General features: G+C 40.8%; 1 protein-coding gene across 2 annotated transcripts in view; it reads right to left on the bottom strand.

Annotated features, from left to right (window-relative positions):
• The window catches only part of LOC140239905 (RNA-binding protein 38-like), a 171,231-nt gene that overhangs the window by 112,663 nt on the left and 39,898 nt on the right, over window positions 1–18,670 (bottom strand). For both annotated transcript variants that reach the window (XM_072319720.1, XM_072319721.1), the window contains exon 3: window positions 10,827–10,911. In XM_072319720.1, the coding sequence (XP_072175821.1) occupies window positions 10,827–10,911 (85 nt within the window). The remainder of the gene's footprint in view (window positions 1–10,826; window positions 10,912–18,670) is intronic.

The raw sequence follows: 18,670 nt of genomic DNA, 5'->3' as shown, positions 1-18,670 counted from the left end.
CTATTCCTTCTGATATTCAAACTTAAAAAACTTTAAAGTTCAATCTATTTTCGATAGGTCTAGACATGGTCTAGATCTAAACCACTTAATCCAGGAATACATCATAAATGAATATATGGGACTGAATATGTTGACAATGATAGGTGCATTGGCTATCAGTATTAGAACCCTACCACAACTGTGGTGAAAACGGGGGAGTTGTTAATGCAAGATGGAACTCAGCCGGTAAATTGCAAGTCTACATTCTGTTTACCTTGTCATAATGATAAAGTGTTCTTTCTAATCAGCTTCTGTGTTGCAGTTGCTTCTTGCTGTATGGACCGACTCCTTTTCTCCTTGCATTTCTTCAGATCAGGCAGGTACATGTACTATGTGGAGTACACTCACTTAGCTGTCTACAGGCCCGACCTACACCTGTTATGAATTCACACGCGTACAAAATGAATGTTCAGCACTGCGCTGTTTGTCATAATTATACACTGGCGCACACGACGTGCCATGTTGTTGATAGCAAGCTAGAATGCCATGTGCAGAGTTAGTATTGCGCAACACAATCATGACCATGACTTGAATACTGTAGTACATGTGTGTAGTTCTTTTCTGGACAGTTCGCAAGACTGCATAGAGTGTCCTCTCTGAAAAGATTCAGTACAAGATGAGAAAAAGAAACAGAGGCCACAAATGAAGACAAGGCAAAGCAGATATTATCAAAGTAATGGGTCGCATTAATTACTTCAGAAGTTTTACAATGGTACAATAATGTAACACGCGCCAACGGGACTACGGCTCGCCCACACCTTTGTGATTCAGGTTTTGTTAATATCGTCACTTTTGCCGCTTCTTCTACTAACACTGGAAAACGGTTTGAATTAGAATTACATAAATAGCTTTGATAATTATCATCATTATCATCTAATTCTGCTAATACAATAACTAAATTTTGAGTCACCTTCAGTTCATAAAGTCCATTAATGAAAGTAATTCATGTTTCCTCCTTGCAACTCCGTTTTCTGATTAATTTGATAGAGTAGATCACAACTTCAGAATGTTCGATTCGAGTAATAGATGTGCCTGAAATCAATTTAACGAACCATTAGTCTAACAGCCCGAAGCTAAATAAGTTCCTCTCCTTTTTATTTTCTCTCTTCCTCTCTCTCTCTGTTTCCCCTTACTCTTTTCCTACTTTCCTCCTTTCTCCCCCCCCCCCCTCGTCTCTTTCTCTACATACATTAAAAAAATATATATATATATATATATCGAAATAGACCTTTCCATCTGTCAATTTTTTCTGTCTGTTTGTCTGTCTGGTTGGCTATTCTTGCATCAGTTATATTCTACATATTCTTACATTCCTCATTTTTGATGATTGAAATCATATTTGTTACAAACAAAATTATCAGCATGAAATGAAAGTAACATAGAACAGAATTGTCTAATCAATGTCCAATCTTATAATCTTTTTCCTTGTTTCACGATGCACACACAAACACACACATACACTTTTTTCATTTGCCACTTTCTTTGTAAACATTATATATCGCACATTGTTTCTTCGCTAATAAAAGAGAGAGAGAGAAAAAAGAGGGGGAACGTAATCTGCCAAATCTATCATCGTGCCACTGGTGTTGCCTATTTGAGGAGCTGGCAACGAGAGAGAATTGTTAATGATTACGATGATGGGCCGCGCTAAATTATTCAGCTCCACCAATTACAGTTTGCAGAAGATGCCGAAAACAGATCGTCTCGACGTGTCGAACGCCGTGGGAGGGAGGGAGGAGAACGGAGGAGAGACGACCCGTCAGGGGAAGGCCAGAAAGCCAAGAGAGAAAGATGGAAAGAGAAAGAGAAATAAGAGATTGGAGGAGCAAGGTGGGGGAGAGTGATGACAGGGAGCGGTAGATGAATATATAGAAAGAAAAATATGTGGATTGATAGATGGATAGAATGGATTGATTGGTAGACAAATATATATATATATATATATATATATATATATATATATATATATATATATATATATATATATATATATATATATATATATATATATATATAGATGGATAGATAGATAGATAGATTGGTTGATTGATTGTTTGATTGTTTGATTGTTTGATTGATTGATTGATTGGTTGATTGATTGATTGATTAAGAGAGAAACAGATAGATAAATAGATGGATGGATATATAGATGAGATTGATTGATTGATCGATTGAGAGAGACAGACAGATAAATATATATGGATGGCTACATGTATATGGATGGCTACATGTAGGCTATATAGATGAGATTGATTGATTGATTGATCGATCGATCGGTAGATTGATTGATTGACTGACTGATTGATTGATTGATCGATCGATTGATTGATTGATTGATTGATTGATTGATTGATTGATTGATTGATTGATTGATTGATTGATTGATTGATCGACTGACTGATAGGTACATTCTCATACGTAGGTAGATGACTTGAAAGTGAAGTCGTGAGGTAGGTCGAATAACAGATGGGGAGAGGTAACATACCTCGATTGATAGATGACTAGATCATAGATAAAGAGACGGACAGGCAGACAGACACACAGACAGATAGATGAGTCGATAGAAAGATGGATAGATAGATAGATAGATAGATAGACAGATTGATTGATTGATTGATCGATAGATAAAATGCGGAACGAACATCTTTTCTAGAAGGCACCATTTTGTCTAGCGTCATTTCAGTGGCATCGAACACAAACGAATTTTGTATCACTTTCCTTTTACCTCAGATCATGCATGTCATCCAAGCCAATATCATCAAAAAAGAGTGTAGATTTTTTCATTTATGATACAAACAGATCACTTTGTAGATTACGTTTTATCGCAACAGTGGAAGAAACATTCAATTTTCTACAAATTGTATAGATTTGGTAGTACTCTCTTACCCTTCGCAGGCAGACAACAAGATGCGTCATCTGTTGTTAAAGTGAAAATCGCATTAAGCGTTTTAAAGCAATGCTCATGTTTTGAAACGATTCTGTAAAATGGAGCTTGCTCACATGTTCTCTTTAAGAATCTTCTACAGAATATGAAGTGGTTTGTGTTGTGAATTCCCCTGGCCTACATATTTGCATTTCTCTTTCTTTGACACACCAACGACGCCATTTTGGCTTTAATACTGATGGGATGGGCTGTTCTTGTTTTTGTTTCGGGGGTATTCTTTCTAATCTTTTCGGGTCACGATGAATACCAATGTCAAATTCTTCCTTTAAGAGAGCAAAATGATATTGAAGAGTCCATAGTGCATGTTAGTTTTCATGCCCTGTCCATCATGCATTTGATATGGGAGGGGAAAGGGAGTAAGCTGTCTTTTTAAAGACATTATGAAGAAGAACTTTTGATAAAAGTTTATGATATAAAGTTGGGTTTTTGCACCTAAATTTGATTGGGCAATATTCAAAAGTTCTCCCCCTCGGCTCATATAAATTTGGAGGTAGTGATGATTGGGTAGAGTTTCCTAAATGTGTGACAGAAAAAGAAAAAGAGAGGGCGGAATGATTCAGATTTGGGGGGAAAAAGGTAATAACGCGAGTGATCAGAGAAAGGCACTTTTGGAAGGGGGAAAATGATTACGTGAAATACGAATATTAAAACAAATTTTCCACAAGACGCCAAAACAATCAAACTTCAATAGAATCTACCACACGCTGACATGCACAAATAGGAAATTCTTGGGTGAATTTTGTTGTTTTCTTTTTTCTTTTCTTTTCTTTTCCATGATAAATGGGGACATTTAGATGCATGTCTACTCCTAATATACATTCGTTAGCTTTGCATACAGATCTCAAGTATGAAAGGACAAATCACTCGCAGGGGTAAAAAATAAAATGAATCGAAGCAAAGTGCCGATCGAGTGAAGTAAATTTATTCTTTTCATATTCATTTTGCGATCCATAATTTCCATAATCACGATAAAAAGATTTGAAATCTTGCAAAAGAAAATGCTGTTCAGCGTCTATGCGTCATAGCTCCGAAATAGGATCATTCTTTCTTGCTGAAAGTTCAAAAGAGATAGGTTTTATAGTACTTCGTTCTGTTTAGCAGAATTCACTACACACACCACTGCAAATTCGCGAAGATATAAATAAATGAATACACAAAGATATCAACAACAAACATAAATGAAAACAGAAAAAGGTCAAAGCAGGAAACGTGACGGACACTGAGAATCAAAAAAAAAAAAAAGATTGGAATCGAATTCAGCAGAGAACGAGAAAGGTACGAGCTAGAACTCTGATACATGAGCACTCGCACGCCACAAAAATAATGTCAAAATAAAAACTTGAAGTTCACTTCACAAACGAAAAAAAAAATCACGCATACTCTCGAACCTTTTTAGCAGCCATTTTGGGCGGCCAATAGGCGTATGCCCGTGGGCGTGGTTTCATTACCATGGCTACAGTGAAGTGGGCGTGGGAATTCGATCACCTATCGAGGAGTATAAAGGGTGACAGAATCAAGACAAATTAAGAGTGAATAGAATGGAGCGAAATAAGTGCAAAAATAGAAGGTTCGAAACAATCTTTGAAATTACAACACGTTTGGAAATTATCACTTTGTATCTTCTGTTTTGGTGAATTTCTTTGATGTCAAACAATATCTAAACACATTTGAGTCAATATAATTATGATTTCAGGAAAAGGGTGAGTATACATACATGTAGAAAAAAAAAGGAACGGAACACATGGAAGCTACGGATATGCATTTTCATATAACATTCAGAAAGTTATCTGAGACAGTATACAAGGCCCAGTCCAACAACGACCCACTCAAACTGGAAAAGAAAAGAATAAAGTTCCCCGGACCTCAGATCACCAGAGAAAGTGCGTAATTTTCTTTCCATTATAGCGTGTGAGGATGCTACCTTTGCCAGCTGCGCGCAAACGCGTCACGAGTCGTGTAACAAGATGCTGTACACGATTGCGCAGCTGATGGCGGAGAATATGGCGAGGCGCATGCGTAATTCTTATTTGAATGACGTCATTTCCGTCTACTTATCTTCACGTTCGATGGCATATAGGACCCAAATAAGCCTACGATATTTTGATCAGAAGGAGAAGCTGAAGGCACAGTCATATATCATATTCGTAGGAATGGTACATAGCATCATTTTTTGAACGACATATAATTACATTTCTCTTGCTACACATATTTTTACTATTGATCACGTCACTCTTGTCCATCACGGCTTCCCATTAGCACGACCACAGAATACTTCGCCATTAATGATATGGCAACAGTTATCGTTACGCCGCGGGAAGTGTCGAATGGATTACCACTGGGGTATGTATTAACATCACAGCATCGCACGTGTCTCAGGGAGAAAGGTGGAACACCGTTACACAATTATGTCGTCATGGTCAGTGCCACGTGATAACTTATCATGCTCTCTTTTGCGAGATAGTAGGCCTTGTACTGCCATTTGTTGTGCAAATTGCGTTAAAAATATGAATTATTGTCATTGTTGTTGCATTATTTACTATATAATCATTCGTACTTATTACTTTGCTATGTATCATACTTAGGCTTGTGTTTCTAACAAATGTCATTATACTGCGTCATATAATTTTTCAAATGTATACTTTGCATTTTAAATTACCTTTCCTTCCAATTGAACGGAACTGGAAAAAAGTAACATACGCGGACAGATCTCGTCCATAGTAATGATTACAAAAAATATGATATGTATAGGACTAACTGACCAGCAGAGAAACTAATATGAGTAGTTCCGATTCTCAACAGCGTCTTACTATCATTGCCGTTGATGGCGTGCAGGGCAAAATACTACGAAAGGCGTTTGTTAGGTTTCGGGTGGCGTTTTTATGAGTCCCCCTTCTCTTGTTACGCGATCCGAGCAACAAACGGAGAAAATATCCCATACAAGAGTCTGAAAGCAAGCCTAAAGGAATGTACAATCTCTGACTGGAGAGAGAGGGGGAGATAGAGGAAAGAAATGGGAGGGGGGGGTCAGGGTATGGTAGGGCAGCCTGGGAAAGGTGTAGGGGTCAAGAGTATCATATGACAGGGTCACGTGTGTCGCGATCTGGTCATACTCGTCGGATAGTTGGGACTCAACGCCGGAGCCACGTGGCGTCCGTATATCAGTCACCACTTGAGGCCCGAGGCGGCTCGCGCCTAGACTGGGGTGACCCTACTCTTGCCCACTCGGGCGCGAGTCGGCTCGTGGCCATTAAAGGCATCTTTAAAGGTGCAGCACTGCCCCCTCCGTTTCTTCCACGTGCCATGAGGACACGTTTGTGTATACCCCAGTTATTCTTTGGTTTCCGGACGCGCACGGATCCACAGATTAATGCAGGGATGCGGATTAACTGAACGTTCACAGCATAATATGCAGTATGTTTCACTGGTAATCTCACTGCTACCACAGAGCCCCCCTCAGCCCCCAGCTCCCCCCCCCCCCCGCCAACACACACACACATGCACACACACGTAATGTTCCTTGGGTACAACGTCGACACACTGGACAGAAAGGAAATGTGGTGTGTATTGTGGATTACACACACACACATATAGAAAAAAAAAGTGTTTTACTGACGAGAAATGGGCAGTGCATTATGCTAATGGATGCGGCGAGCTGGCGGGTGCAATATACTTGCAGTACTCATTTAGGGGGATTTTAAGGGCTTGTTCTTGCGGTTTATCGCTGCGTGATGTTCTTCTGCAGCATTAAGCGAGTCTGTTATCACCCCATGTTGCAATAACTCACGCGCTACAGTCATCCGCCCGCGTTACGCCGCGAGTCATTTTTCAGAGCGCATAGTTAACATCGTCCATGACATGGCAGGGGCGGGGAGGGGGAGGGGAGGGCGAGGGGGGGGGGTGAGACAAACAAACGGCAAGAGAGGGGAGGGGGACAGAGGCACGGAATAGCATGAGTATCTACACTGTATCAGGGAGGTGACACCTCTCACCTCCCTGACTGTATTGAGGTTTTTATGTATTATTAGTCCTGAGCCTACGTTGTGACGAATTAACTACGCAACGGCTCGCAGTTCGTTAAAAATGGACTCGACAGTTCTGTCCAGTGCACAGACAAGTGCTGAAAGCCGTGTAACCAATCTATCGGTAGTAACATAGGAGAATCATGCGACGGATGACAAAACATCATCACTCTCACCATCCATTCTATATACGCATAAACCAGAGTGCCTTTGACGGGCGGTGTTGGTATGGCCAACAAGTCAGCACTGTATACTCGCGTGGCAAAGGAATATATCTCTCTCTTCGTCATGATTATAAAATACTAGGAGAGACTGTGAAGAATGTTGGTGATTATTAGAGGATGTCTGGGCCGTCATGTGGAAGACATCGAAATGAAAGTCATGAACAAGGATGTTAACTCACTGTACTCTTATGAATGAGTGTGGAGAGAGAAAGAGAGAGGGATAGATCAGGGGAGAGATAAGAGGACGGGGTCATGGATTCTACCAGAGAAGTTGAAACTCCCTGATTGTACGGAAGACAACGGGGTAGATTGGGTATGTAGGGGCCCGGGTTGATGGAGGGGGTAATAAGGTTGAGGGTGGGGTGTCTGCACCTTGCTCGCTTGTGGTTCATCAATGTATACTGTGCTACAAATTTCTTCTCTGCTTTTCACGTTATGAATATGTATAATTATAAATATATCTGAACAAAAATATATAGCCTATATTTCACTCAGTATTTAGTCATTGGACAATGGTTTGGGTACAATTTTATGCGTCACATCATGGCACTTGAGAATTCTATCAGCTTATAACAAATCCATCTGTCGTCCTGATATTATATGGGTCCTATAATATTTTACGCGTAAAAATGAGGTCCCGAGAATACCCATGGTATCACATCGGTATGAATTTACTAATTGACTTGCTGATGAAAACTATAGTGGGAAAATAAAATGACGAATATGCCTTCAACTATTGTCAGAAATAATATCTGAAATCAAATTCACTGACTGGGTTTAGCACAGTAGAAGCGCGCCAGGAAGAGCACGAGGCTCGCTAAATAAACATGGCGGCATCAAGGTGCACTGAACGAGTATCAGCGTACTCCGCATTCTCGAACAAGTTCATAGGATAAGTTTGCTCATGATATTTGACACTAATCTAAATGAAAAGAATGTATATATATTTTTTTGCTTATCATCCGTACCCAAAATACTATCAGAGGAAACTAACTTGTCAAGTTCAAAGGATAAGCACGTCAAACGAGTAACGGTAGTAAATGAGATTATGCAATTTGATAAGATCACATATTGTCATACACTTGGATACTGGATATAGCGCCAACAATAGCAAGGTTGGGCTGAGATAGTGGAGGGTTCTATTTGCACAAGACTGTTGGGGGAAAAACAAAGCAACACTCAAAATGAACATATTGTAAAAACTGCTAATATCATTAGCATTCAGAACGAGATGAATGTTATCTCCCGATCTCCCTCCCTGTGCGATTAGAATGTAAATTGAGCATCAAATAATTCGCATGCAATAACAACCTTATCTCAAGTGAGCGATTACCATTTACATCCCCAATGGGTTTGTTCTTGGACATCCGTAGTTACGTTGGCTCATTAATTTTGTGCCATTGTCAAAGTCAGCGCAGATATACTTGAACAGTTTATATGGAGGTCTCTTGTGATATGTTTCAATAGGATGGCAATGAATATACAAACAAAATATGACTGGTCTGGTGCATGAATAAAAATTGGGCATTGTTCGGAGTGTCGTTTTGCTCACTGATAAAACTAAGGTAATTCACGTAGGTATCGAAACTAGTCATTGATCAGGGAAATAAAAAGTGATGATAAATAAACGTTATAGACGCACTGAGCCTCTCCCGACTGAAACACACGGCGCTTTAAGTTGAATGCCGCTTCCGCGCGCTCTCGCAATTCCGAAACAATACCCGTTTGTTCAACAGCACGAGGCGCATGGACGTGGCGTCAATTTAGCTATAATGAAGCCTGCACACTTCACCACACGCGCCATCGCACAATTCTCTCCCTTCTCCATTTCACGAATGATGAAGTCCGACTTAACTCTTACAGTTCATCACGCGCGGCTACGAGTAAGTGCGGAAGGATAGCAATTACCCAATTGGCTCTCTCGCTCTCCCTCGAGTACAACAACAACAAAAAACGAAAAGAAATCATATTCTAAATTCCGCAGAATAATTAGTAAAAATTGCAAATGGTTCATTCAGAGGGCACGCCAAAAGAGCGAGGGATTATTTTGGGGCGACGAGTCTCGAAATGGTACGAACCGTGAACGAAAAAAAAAATCCTATTCTCGGAGCAGATGGCTCTCGAAGCCGGCTATTATTCAAGTTTATAATCGCATTCCTATGGTTTGAAATTGAATTACGAATGGGAAACAGGCCCTGGAGTGTGTTCACGGACAACAGACTACGTGCGAATCGAATGTAGACGATTATGACGATTTTCCCGGATCCGTAACTTTTGTTTCACTAGACGCGCAATATCAATTATGCCTTCCGCCCGCTCACCTTCGGCAGTGTAGGCCTACTTTAAGTTCCGTCATTGATCGCAATCATCACTGACATATATAGTTTCTCTGATTTATGCTGCTCTTCGGATGGAGTAGGTTCTATATACCAATAGCGGCAAACATAAAGAAAACAGGAACAGACGTGGATTTGACACGGAATTCTTGACTCGTCCGTGTGTCCCAAAACAAACAGAATGCTAGAATGATTGTTCATGTTAATGGGACCCAGTCCATGTCACTTTCACTACTACAGTGTATCACTCACACGCCCGGGGAAGTAACTCTGCACAAGAATCTAGCACGTAACCACCAGAGGAAGATTAATTCACAATAAAATGAACAACAACAACAACCCTACTTGCAATGGACCGTTTCTGGAAATTTACCACCAACACAATACGTCTTATTTCTTTCTTGTAAAATACTATTTTCTCTCACTCTGTCTTTATGCCAGATTATCGATCCGTTTAATTCTCTTGCTATCTAATTTCTGTTGCTTTAATCCTATTCTATATCAAGTGATGCGGTGACGAATGTCCTTTAATGCATTTCCCGCCTGGATGTCGATGAAACGGAGGCAATATACTCGCAAACAGAGTGAATTCTTGCCCGGTCAGAAAGCACGTCTACATTTCACTTCGGCCCCGAATCCGTCGAGAGGAGACCCCATCTCCTCAGTCTTCCGCCTCCTCGCCACCCTCTACCAATTCCGAACAGAGAAGCGAGAGAAGGAAGACAGACAGACAGAGACATCCATACATACAGACAGACGGAGGGATGAAGAGAAACAGATAGAGACAGACAAACAGACAGGCAGACAGTCAGAGAGGGAGAGAAAGACGGTAATTTAAACAGGATGATGATGAATTAAGCCTCTCCACCGAAAGTGCCGCATCCAGTGCGCCCGGAACAAATACGGGGAGAACTCGATGGCGAGGCGTTAACCCACTGGCAAGCCTTGATGGCTGTTACCGACACGACACAGTTTGCAAACTTGTGCGTACACCTTGAGGACTATAAAGAGAATTCTTCCGCTTTGGGGGGGGGGGGGGGGAGGGGAGGGGCGACCAATACGTAGAAAATATGAAATCAGAACACTTTCGGCTACACACTATGGACTTCCTTTCCGTGTGCAAGTGCAACAGCCCACATCTTAAAAGATGGCAACGTGTTCTTGTCTTGTCTTGCCTTCGTTTTTCGCTCTGCATTGACTTTCAAGTTGGTTTCATAAGGACAGTTGCAGTTTGATGGGGTATTATTGGTAATGGTGGACTTACCCATAAGGAGAAGACTGGAAAAGGGCTGCCTGTTGAAACGGGTTTCCTGCAGCTTGCCGCATGGCCGCTAATGCCCGGATGTCAACTGCAGGGTAAACGGAAAAAGAAAAGGAGAGACATTTAATATCAATTATAGATAACGATCATAATCACTTTACTACTACTACTACTATTACAATTACTACCATCAATTGTAGAAATAATAATGATGATGATGATTAGAATAATGATAATAATGATAAAAATTATAACAATGATAATGATGATAATAATGATAATAATAATAATAATAATAATAATAATAATAATAATAATAATAATAATAATAATAATAATAACAATAGTAATAACAACAGTAATGACAACAACAACAATAATAATAATAATAATAATAATGATAATAACAATAATATTTATAGTAATAACAATAATAATAATAAATGCAATGCACCTACAGCGGCTAAATTGATAACTGTAATGATATGCATGGTTCTGTTGAGAAAGCAAGTAATTCTTAGTGAATAGTGACCAATATCCCAACATTAGCACAATGACATCATCATATTTAATGAGTTCATATTCAATTCATGTGGTATGCAATAGAAGAGACACGGAATCTCCACGAAAACTTTCTCCGGTCCACGCAATGCAGGGTACATACGATTACAGCATAATCAAGTATGTACAATGTATATATACAGTATGTACCAACTCAATTCTATAAACAAACCACATCGCGCTTTTCACCCTCGTGTCGGCTGCATGACAGCTCCGTGCTGTTTTTCAAAGGCAAGGCAGCAGTTTACTTCAAACTGTATGAATTTTTACCCTCGATTTTCTAACTTGCTTTTGTCCCCTGTTCCATTCACTGAAGGTACGATCCGCAAACATTTTTGTTCCCCGGCATGGTCAGATCGATAAATGATTCAATTCAAAGAAACGATTTTATTCTGTACAAAAATCCGCAACAAAATGGAGAGAACTTGAAGAAAAGGGGGTTTTCTGATCTTTTTAGTTCACTTTTGTCCAAGGATATCTGGGTTGCTAAATACCTCACGGTGTCAAACAATATTCATATGTTGACATAGAAGGTCTTAATCCAAGAACAACAAATTCATGCTTTTTTTCTGCCTATTTGTTCAACCTTATTTAACCCTAACCTTCTTTCTTTCTCTTTTCATTATTCCCATTTTCTCTTGGTTCTTCTTCCTCTTCTTCTCTTCCTTCTTTTATTCTTTTCTTTCCTCTTCTTCTAGTAATTGTTGTTGTCGTTGTTTTTGCTCTTCTTCTTCTCATTCCATTTGAAAGTCGTGCTGAAATCAAGTTGCCCCCGAGTGCACTTCTATCAAGAGGTAAGGGAGTTTTCTATACACATATTGTATACATCGGGAGAGAGACACTGTTTACGATGTGTGAGAGTGTTTAGTGTTTGCTGTGTGTATCTGTGCGTGGGACGCAGGATTGTTGTATGTGCTATTTGCTGAGGGGGGCTGTAATCCATCCCATATATTGATGCAGAATGTTTCCTGCTGCGTGTAATGCTCGTCACATCCGGGATCTTAATTCTATCATTGATTCGTCTTCAAGAATCTTTCTTTCATTTGTGACGTGTTTCGAGTCATTCATACGATCGCATCTGAGAGTCACTTCTAAAGTGATGCGTGTGTTGCTTTGACAACAAATATGCACCTTTGTCCTTTTTGTGAACATCAGGACTGATATGCTTTCTCGTCTACTTCATTATGGCTCTTACTTTTCCTGTTTTTGATTTACCATGTTTACTCAGTTATTTGTTGGCACATTTCTTTGTTTTAACTCTGCTTCATATCTTATCTTATATGCCATCACATGCCATCACGACATTCCCGCATTCCTCTATGCGGTGCATTCTGAACAAGTACCTTAGGAGTACATGCAGTGTGAAAAGGGCGCTGTACTTTTAAACATAAGAACCGAAGTTCAAATCAGGTAAAAACATTCTCCAATTATAGCCTTGCTTGCTTTTTATCTCTGGTTTCCACTTTGCCCCCAAGTATGAAATTAAGAACCTGGTGCGAACTGTTTGGGGTGATGATAAATGGCTCTGAAAGAACAGTGATAATGCCGTAGAAATCACCCCATCAAAATGAGAACACAATAACATCATCATCGTTTTGGTACACCTATAATGTTCTCTCCTTTGTCCTTCCACCATTATTGGAGAGCTCCTTTTCACAAGATTCGATACAATTCCCACATATAATATATTCCTTCCAAATGTGAAGATTCGATATAATCCCCATATGATAATTATATTCTTTCCAAGAGTCTATCCATGGAGCTACGTAGTTTCATGGTTTATCATACCAGAGGTGGTTCATACACCCTCCTGACCACCCGGCCGCTCAGCTATTGTTGTGACTCACGAGTCAGTGGAGGCGCACACACGCGTTTCAAAAAAAGAAAAAAAAAACACGGGGAGGACATGATCATTTATCCCCTGTAATGGTCGTGTTGGGACAGTCTGGACTCACCATTGAATGGAAACCGCTCGTATTTTAGAACGCCTCGGAGCGTAAGCCCTAAACAATCCATTACAATTCCCTTGCCTTGGTTCCCCTTTCTTTTCGTGTCTGTATACCCTGCTTTGCCATCACACTCTTCTCCTCTTTTAGGCTAAATAGGATTGGCTGGTGGTATGTGGTAAATACCCTGCTAGAAAGAAGGGAAAAAGAATCAAAACAGCTATTCTGCTGGTCTTTTTGGTGATACAACGAGGACGTAAATAATGCAGCCAGTACAACACGAGAAGGGGGACAACAGTCGGAGTTCTTGTTTGATGGAGGGTACGCATTATCACAACGAATAAGATTTGAAAGTTCTCACCTCCACGCCCCACCCCCCCCCCCTTCCCGTTACTTGTCATATCATCCGATCCATTCTTGACGAGGTGAAATCTATGACAAAAAGCAGGTTAAAGTTTTCAGTGATTTAACCTATTCATGTCCCTCCCCTCTTCACTTGCCTCTGTGTGAGTATGATGATAATATGATACGACGGTTCGCTGGTAAAAACCTGCAAACCTCATTTGTACCTTGGAGACATTTTCGAAATTATTGCAAGAAAAGGTCAAGACAGTAATCATCTCATCGTTGCAAACATCAACGGGACTAACTCTGATTATTTATAAGACATTTTACAGGCGAGATCCTGAAACGATTGAATGAGAAGAAAAGAAGACGAAAGGTTAAGGAGGTTAAATAGAAGAAGAGGGTAGGCATAGTAGGGGAGGAAAGAAAAGAAGGTGCACATACAAAACATTTCCCATTGAGGTGTAGGTATGTTTTGTGTTGGTGGTACTATTATAATCATATATGGATAGATCATTTACTTCTAATAGCGTGTCCCGTTGGCCATTAAGGTAATACGGGACAAAGACTGCATAATTGCCGATCGATGATGTCCCAATGTTCCTATTTTTTTTTTTCGAATCCCATTCTTAACCTCAAATTCCTCCTCAAACGAGTGTACCCCCCCCCCCCTTCTCCCCTTCTTTGGCACGTCCAGACTCACCTCGCGGATGAGGAAACGGTTTACCATGGCAACGCACGCAACATCCCGCGCAAACACATTTAGGAGAAGCCGAAAAAGGAAACCACACAACCGTGAGCCCTAATGTTGGATGCAAAGACGCGTAGATCGACTGCCCCAACATTTACCCCCGTTGTTAGCTTTGTTCCTCCAGCTCATATAATACACGTATAGTTAATTCACTTGACAAGATCACGAGTTGGTACACATCGCAATCAATCCCGCAGAAAACCGCATAACCGCTAAACGAAAAAAAAAAATGCATTCTTCCTCAGTAATCTCCTTTTTCTTGTCATTTGTAATAGTGGTCTCTTTTCATCAGGGTATGTCTGATGTAATCAAGCTATTTTGTCCGTTTTCTCTCGATAAAGTTGCACCGGATATATAGCCTATAAGCAGTAAGCTCGGAAGCTGCACTGCCCCTACGGATACAATACATTACCAATACACCAGGGAATGCTATTCTATCTATAAGGTAAATTCGCTTGTGCTGGTGCCGTATTCCCCCGGTATGCTTGCTAAATCTCTGCTTAGTTGATTCCGCGTTTTATTTGTTGGCATTTTCACTCCCTTTTAGATGGGATTACAGCACTCGGAAGGCTGAAAATTAAATCGATTTGATGAAGCATACAGAAATAGACGATATGAGTCACTACTGTAGTAGCATTATTGTATACGAGATGACGAGATGCTCTTTCCAGTTTTCCGAGTTGTTAATAGCGTTAAACGTTTTGGAAAATATAATAATTCAGACGTGTAAAACCACGTTGAGTTGTGTTAACACTCTGAATGAAGTCAAACCATCATCAAACAAAATGAAATAATAGAAACTTGAACAACTAACAAAAACAAAATGTTCCATTGAGTGAAGAAATAAAGATACAAACGAACAAATAAACAAAAAAAGAACCTGGGATGAGAATTTCTCCTTTAACTGGCAATGCCAAATCGACACCACGACATTGTACAATGTGAAAGGGAAATGAGTTCCTCGCAGTCCTTTTTAAACCAAAGTGATTTTGAAACGCAAATTACAAGTGATAAAATACAAGGCAAAGAGCCCGTTCTCCTTTGGACTCCTTTTTGTTCTTCCATTTAAAGAAAAACCGTGAACCCACGTAGATGTTTACAAAATCATTGGATGATAAGTTCTGCGTGAGCTCTGAGTGTAACATAGAAACTTTCAATAAAAACAAAAGTAAATTGAGCTGTGTATTGTGAAAATCAAACCTTTAACTCTTTTCGCCCGCCAACTACGCGTTTGTGTACAAAGTCGATAGGACTTCAGGATGATCGCGTTGAGAGGTTTAACGTCCACAGAATTGCGGAAACGGCCTTACAGGTGCGTTAACGTACGTTTTCCGACCTTCGTCGTTGCGTATTTGTGTGTGTGTGTTGTAGGTGTTTCTTTTTTGTGTGCTTGCTTGCTTGTTTACTTTTTGACACGTTGCTTTAAAAGACTTGTCCATCATGTTAAATGTTGCAAAATGTTTTCAAGCTGTCCACCGGTAGGCTGAGGAATAAAAGATACTCATCCAAACTACCATTATTAGAGTAAAGGTTGAGGCTGCATTCCTTATGTCAAAAGTATTTCCTCATTACGCTGTCACAGCGCGTGACTAGACACAATGGCATAATATGGCCCGCAGCACGCGATATTTCACGACTTGTCATAATTTACTAACTGCAGGTTGCTGCGGTTGTACTATTTAATATCAATGAGCTGGCTATAACGTGTTGATGCATATCGAGTCGTTTGCGTATTTGAGCAATTTTGATGAACGTTGCGGCCCGCTCCCTTTAGCACGAAATTTATAAACAACAAGCACGAAATAATTATAACACCAACATACAAAAAAGAAACATTAATTTCAACTCCATTCTCATTGTGAAACATTCTGTGCATCTTTGAAACTCTATGCGCCAGTCACGCAGGCGTACTTAGCAAGAATTATTCACCGTCTCGATTAAAATTCCGAAAGAAAGCAGAATCCTCTCGACAGGGAAAGGCTAACGTGAGCGAGGGGGTGGGGAAATCGAGCTGCATAGCAGGGGAGAAAGCATACGCAGTCACGCACCGTCAAATTACCCGGGCAGAGACCCAGCTGGCGAGGTGCCAAAGTTCGCTCGACGACTCAGCTGTTCGAATCATCGCGTAAGTGCTCTTTCTTTCATTCTCATCACATTATTATTATCTTGGTGCTACCGACGAATTCCCACTTTCGCGATCTTTTCTCAACCGAGCCCACTCGAGCATAAAAGCTGAATTTCCAAGGTAATGATACATCCCCGGCTAGCCCCCAGCGCCTCCTCAACCCCCCTTTTCCCCATCTTTCCCGGTCTTTTCGCCTGTGGAAGCCGAGTTTGCGTCACTGCGTCCGTGTGGAATCGCGGTGCTCTTGATTAGACGTGATGGTTGAATACATTAGCATCGATTAAGATGGACATTTTAATCGAAAATACACACCTTGCGAGATAAGAGACCGGCGCAGAACAATGGACGGTCGGCGAAGATCGTGATTAGAGCGGGCACCATGATGTTTGCAACCCTTACGGCTGAAATTGGCTGAATGCTCTTCATCATAATCACGGAAGACCACGTTCTTCTTCTGACACATTTTGAGATGTAATTGTACTTGAAATTCCTGCCCCTCTCCCTCACCCGCGTCAGTAAAAATGCTAATTTGTCTTGCCCCTTGAACATGAATTAGTCTCGATGCACTGAGAGAACGGGCCTGTCTATATTTTTTTTTTTCTGTACTTCATCAAAATTATATCCTTTTTGTTAGCAAGGGTCATGCTACAGATGTTTTTTTTAGAATCAAAGGTACGAAATTGCTTTGCAACATATCTTACAAATTTCTCACTACAATTTAAATCTTTTGTCGACCAAAGCTGCGTCTTATCGCTAGCAAATGGCTTTGACTCGTGGGTTATAGTATGTTTAGGTCAATGCGCGGACATGTCGTGTGTGTCGACGGTGGGTGACGAAAAGTCATTTACGTCACGTAATGGGCCAATGGTGTGCGTTCGTTATTACCACACTTAAAACATAACTACATATACACACATACGATCTTGGGCTCGTTTATACACGGTAACCATGGATGTGTGCCACGCTCTCACGAACGGTATCAACCTTGCATGCATGCTTGGGAACATGAGGTCGACGTGATGTGGCAACCTACTCTTATTTCAGGTGACCCCTCCCCCACTTCTTGCCAGCCACCACAGTTTCCGAAAAAAATGCAGCCCTCTTGTGGCGGTTACGATTTATCCCATGATCCCATTCACCTGAAACCGATTACCACGAATCATAATGTTTCCAGTAGGGCTAAAATAGGTTACAGAAATGAGACAAATTGTCTATTACCCGGGTTTTTATTGTGAGGGATTTCTCCGGATCAGGTTTATTTCAACACTGTTTCACCTCGGCTGCGAAGGATTCCTTCTAAAACCTCCTTTTCTAATACATTTTTTGTTTTGTTTTTGTTTTGTTTTTGTCATCTCTGCTCCCCAGCTGATTGCAGTGTTCTCCCACAGCCTCGGCGCGAAGACGTGGGGAACGAAAGGACAAATGGAGGAAAGCTGTAGTGGATTTTGGTCACTTATCGTGTCAAGATCGCGACTTGTTTTGCGCTGATTGCAAACCAGGGGCAAACGTATCAATCGACAGGATGCTGTGATGTGTTGCTCGGGGTAACACTTGCAAACTACAACGGAAAGGGGAAAATGCGGTCGTTATATTATGCAAACCATTTGTTTCGGGCGAGGGTGAGCCCCGTGTAATCAGCCCCTCGAAAAACAAAACAAGATCGCTTCTGGACATAAGGCGAGGGACAATCGCTTTGGTCCATCTAGGAGAGGACAATTTGATTTTCTCCTAATCGAGATGAAATTGACTTGTTTTTCTTCTGGCGGGAACATATGTTTGGAGTTTTTTTGCCCTCGTCTTCTTCTTCTCTCTCCGAGTCGCGCCAAAATGACTCGGCATGGTCAATTTTGATCATCCATCGCATTCTAACTACGAGGAAACCATGGACATTCTTCCCCATCGACTCTTGTCATCCTTACACGAGGATTACTCTCTGCATGTGTATGTCTCGTTTTCTTCTTTTTTTTTCTCTAGCTCTCATAGTTTTTCTTCTCCTCCTCTCCCTCGAGCGCGGAGTCGTAAGGAATACACCGACCATGTGAAATATCAACAACATATCTTGACCTTTATCCCAGGGGCTACTAAAGCATCTCCGGGATGCGGCTACCGTTCGGTACAC

This window comes from Diadema setosum, chromosome 16, assembly GCF_964275005.1.
Source record: "Diadema setosum chromosome 16, eeDiaSeto1, whole genome shotgun sequence".
NCBI lineage: Eukaryota > Metazoa > Echinodermata > Echinoidea > Diadematoida > Diadematidae > Diadema > Diadema setosum.
This window is presented reverse-complemented; position numbering and strand designations above follow the sequence as displayed.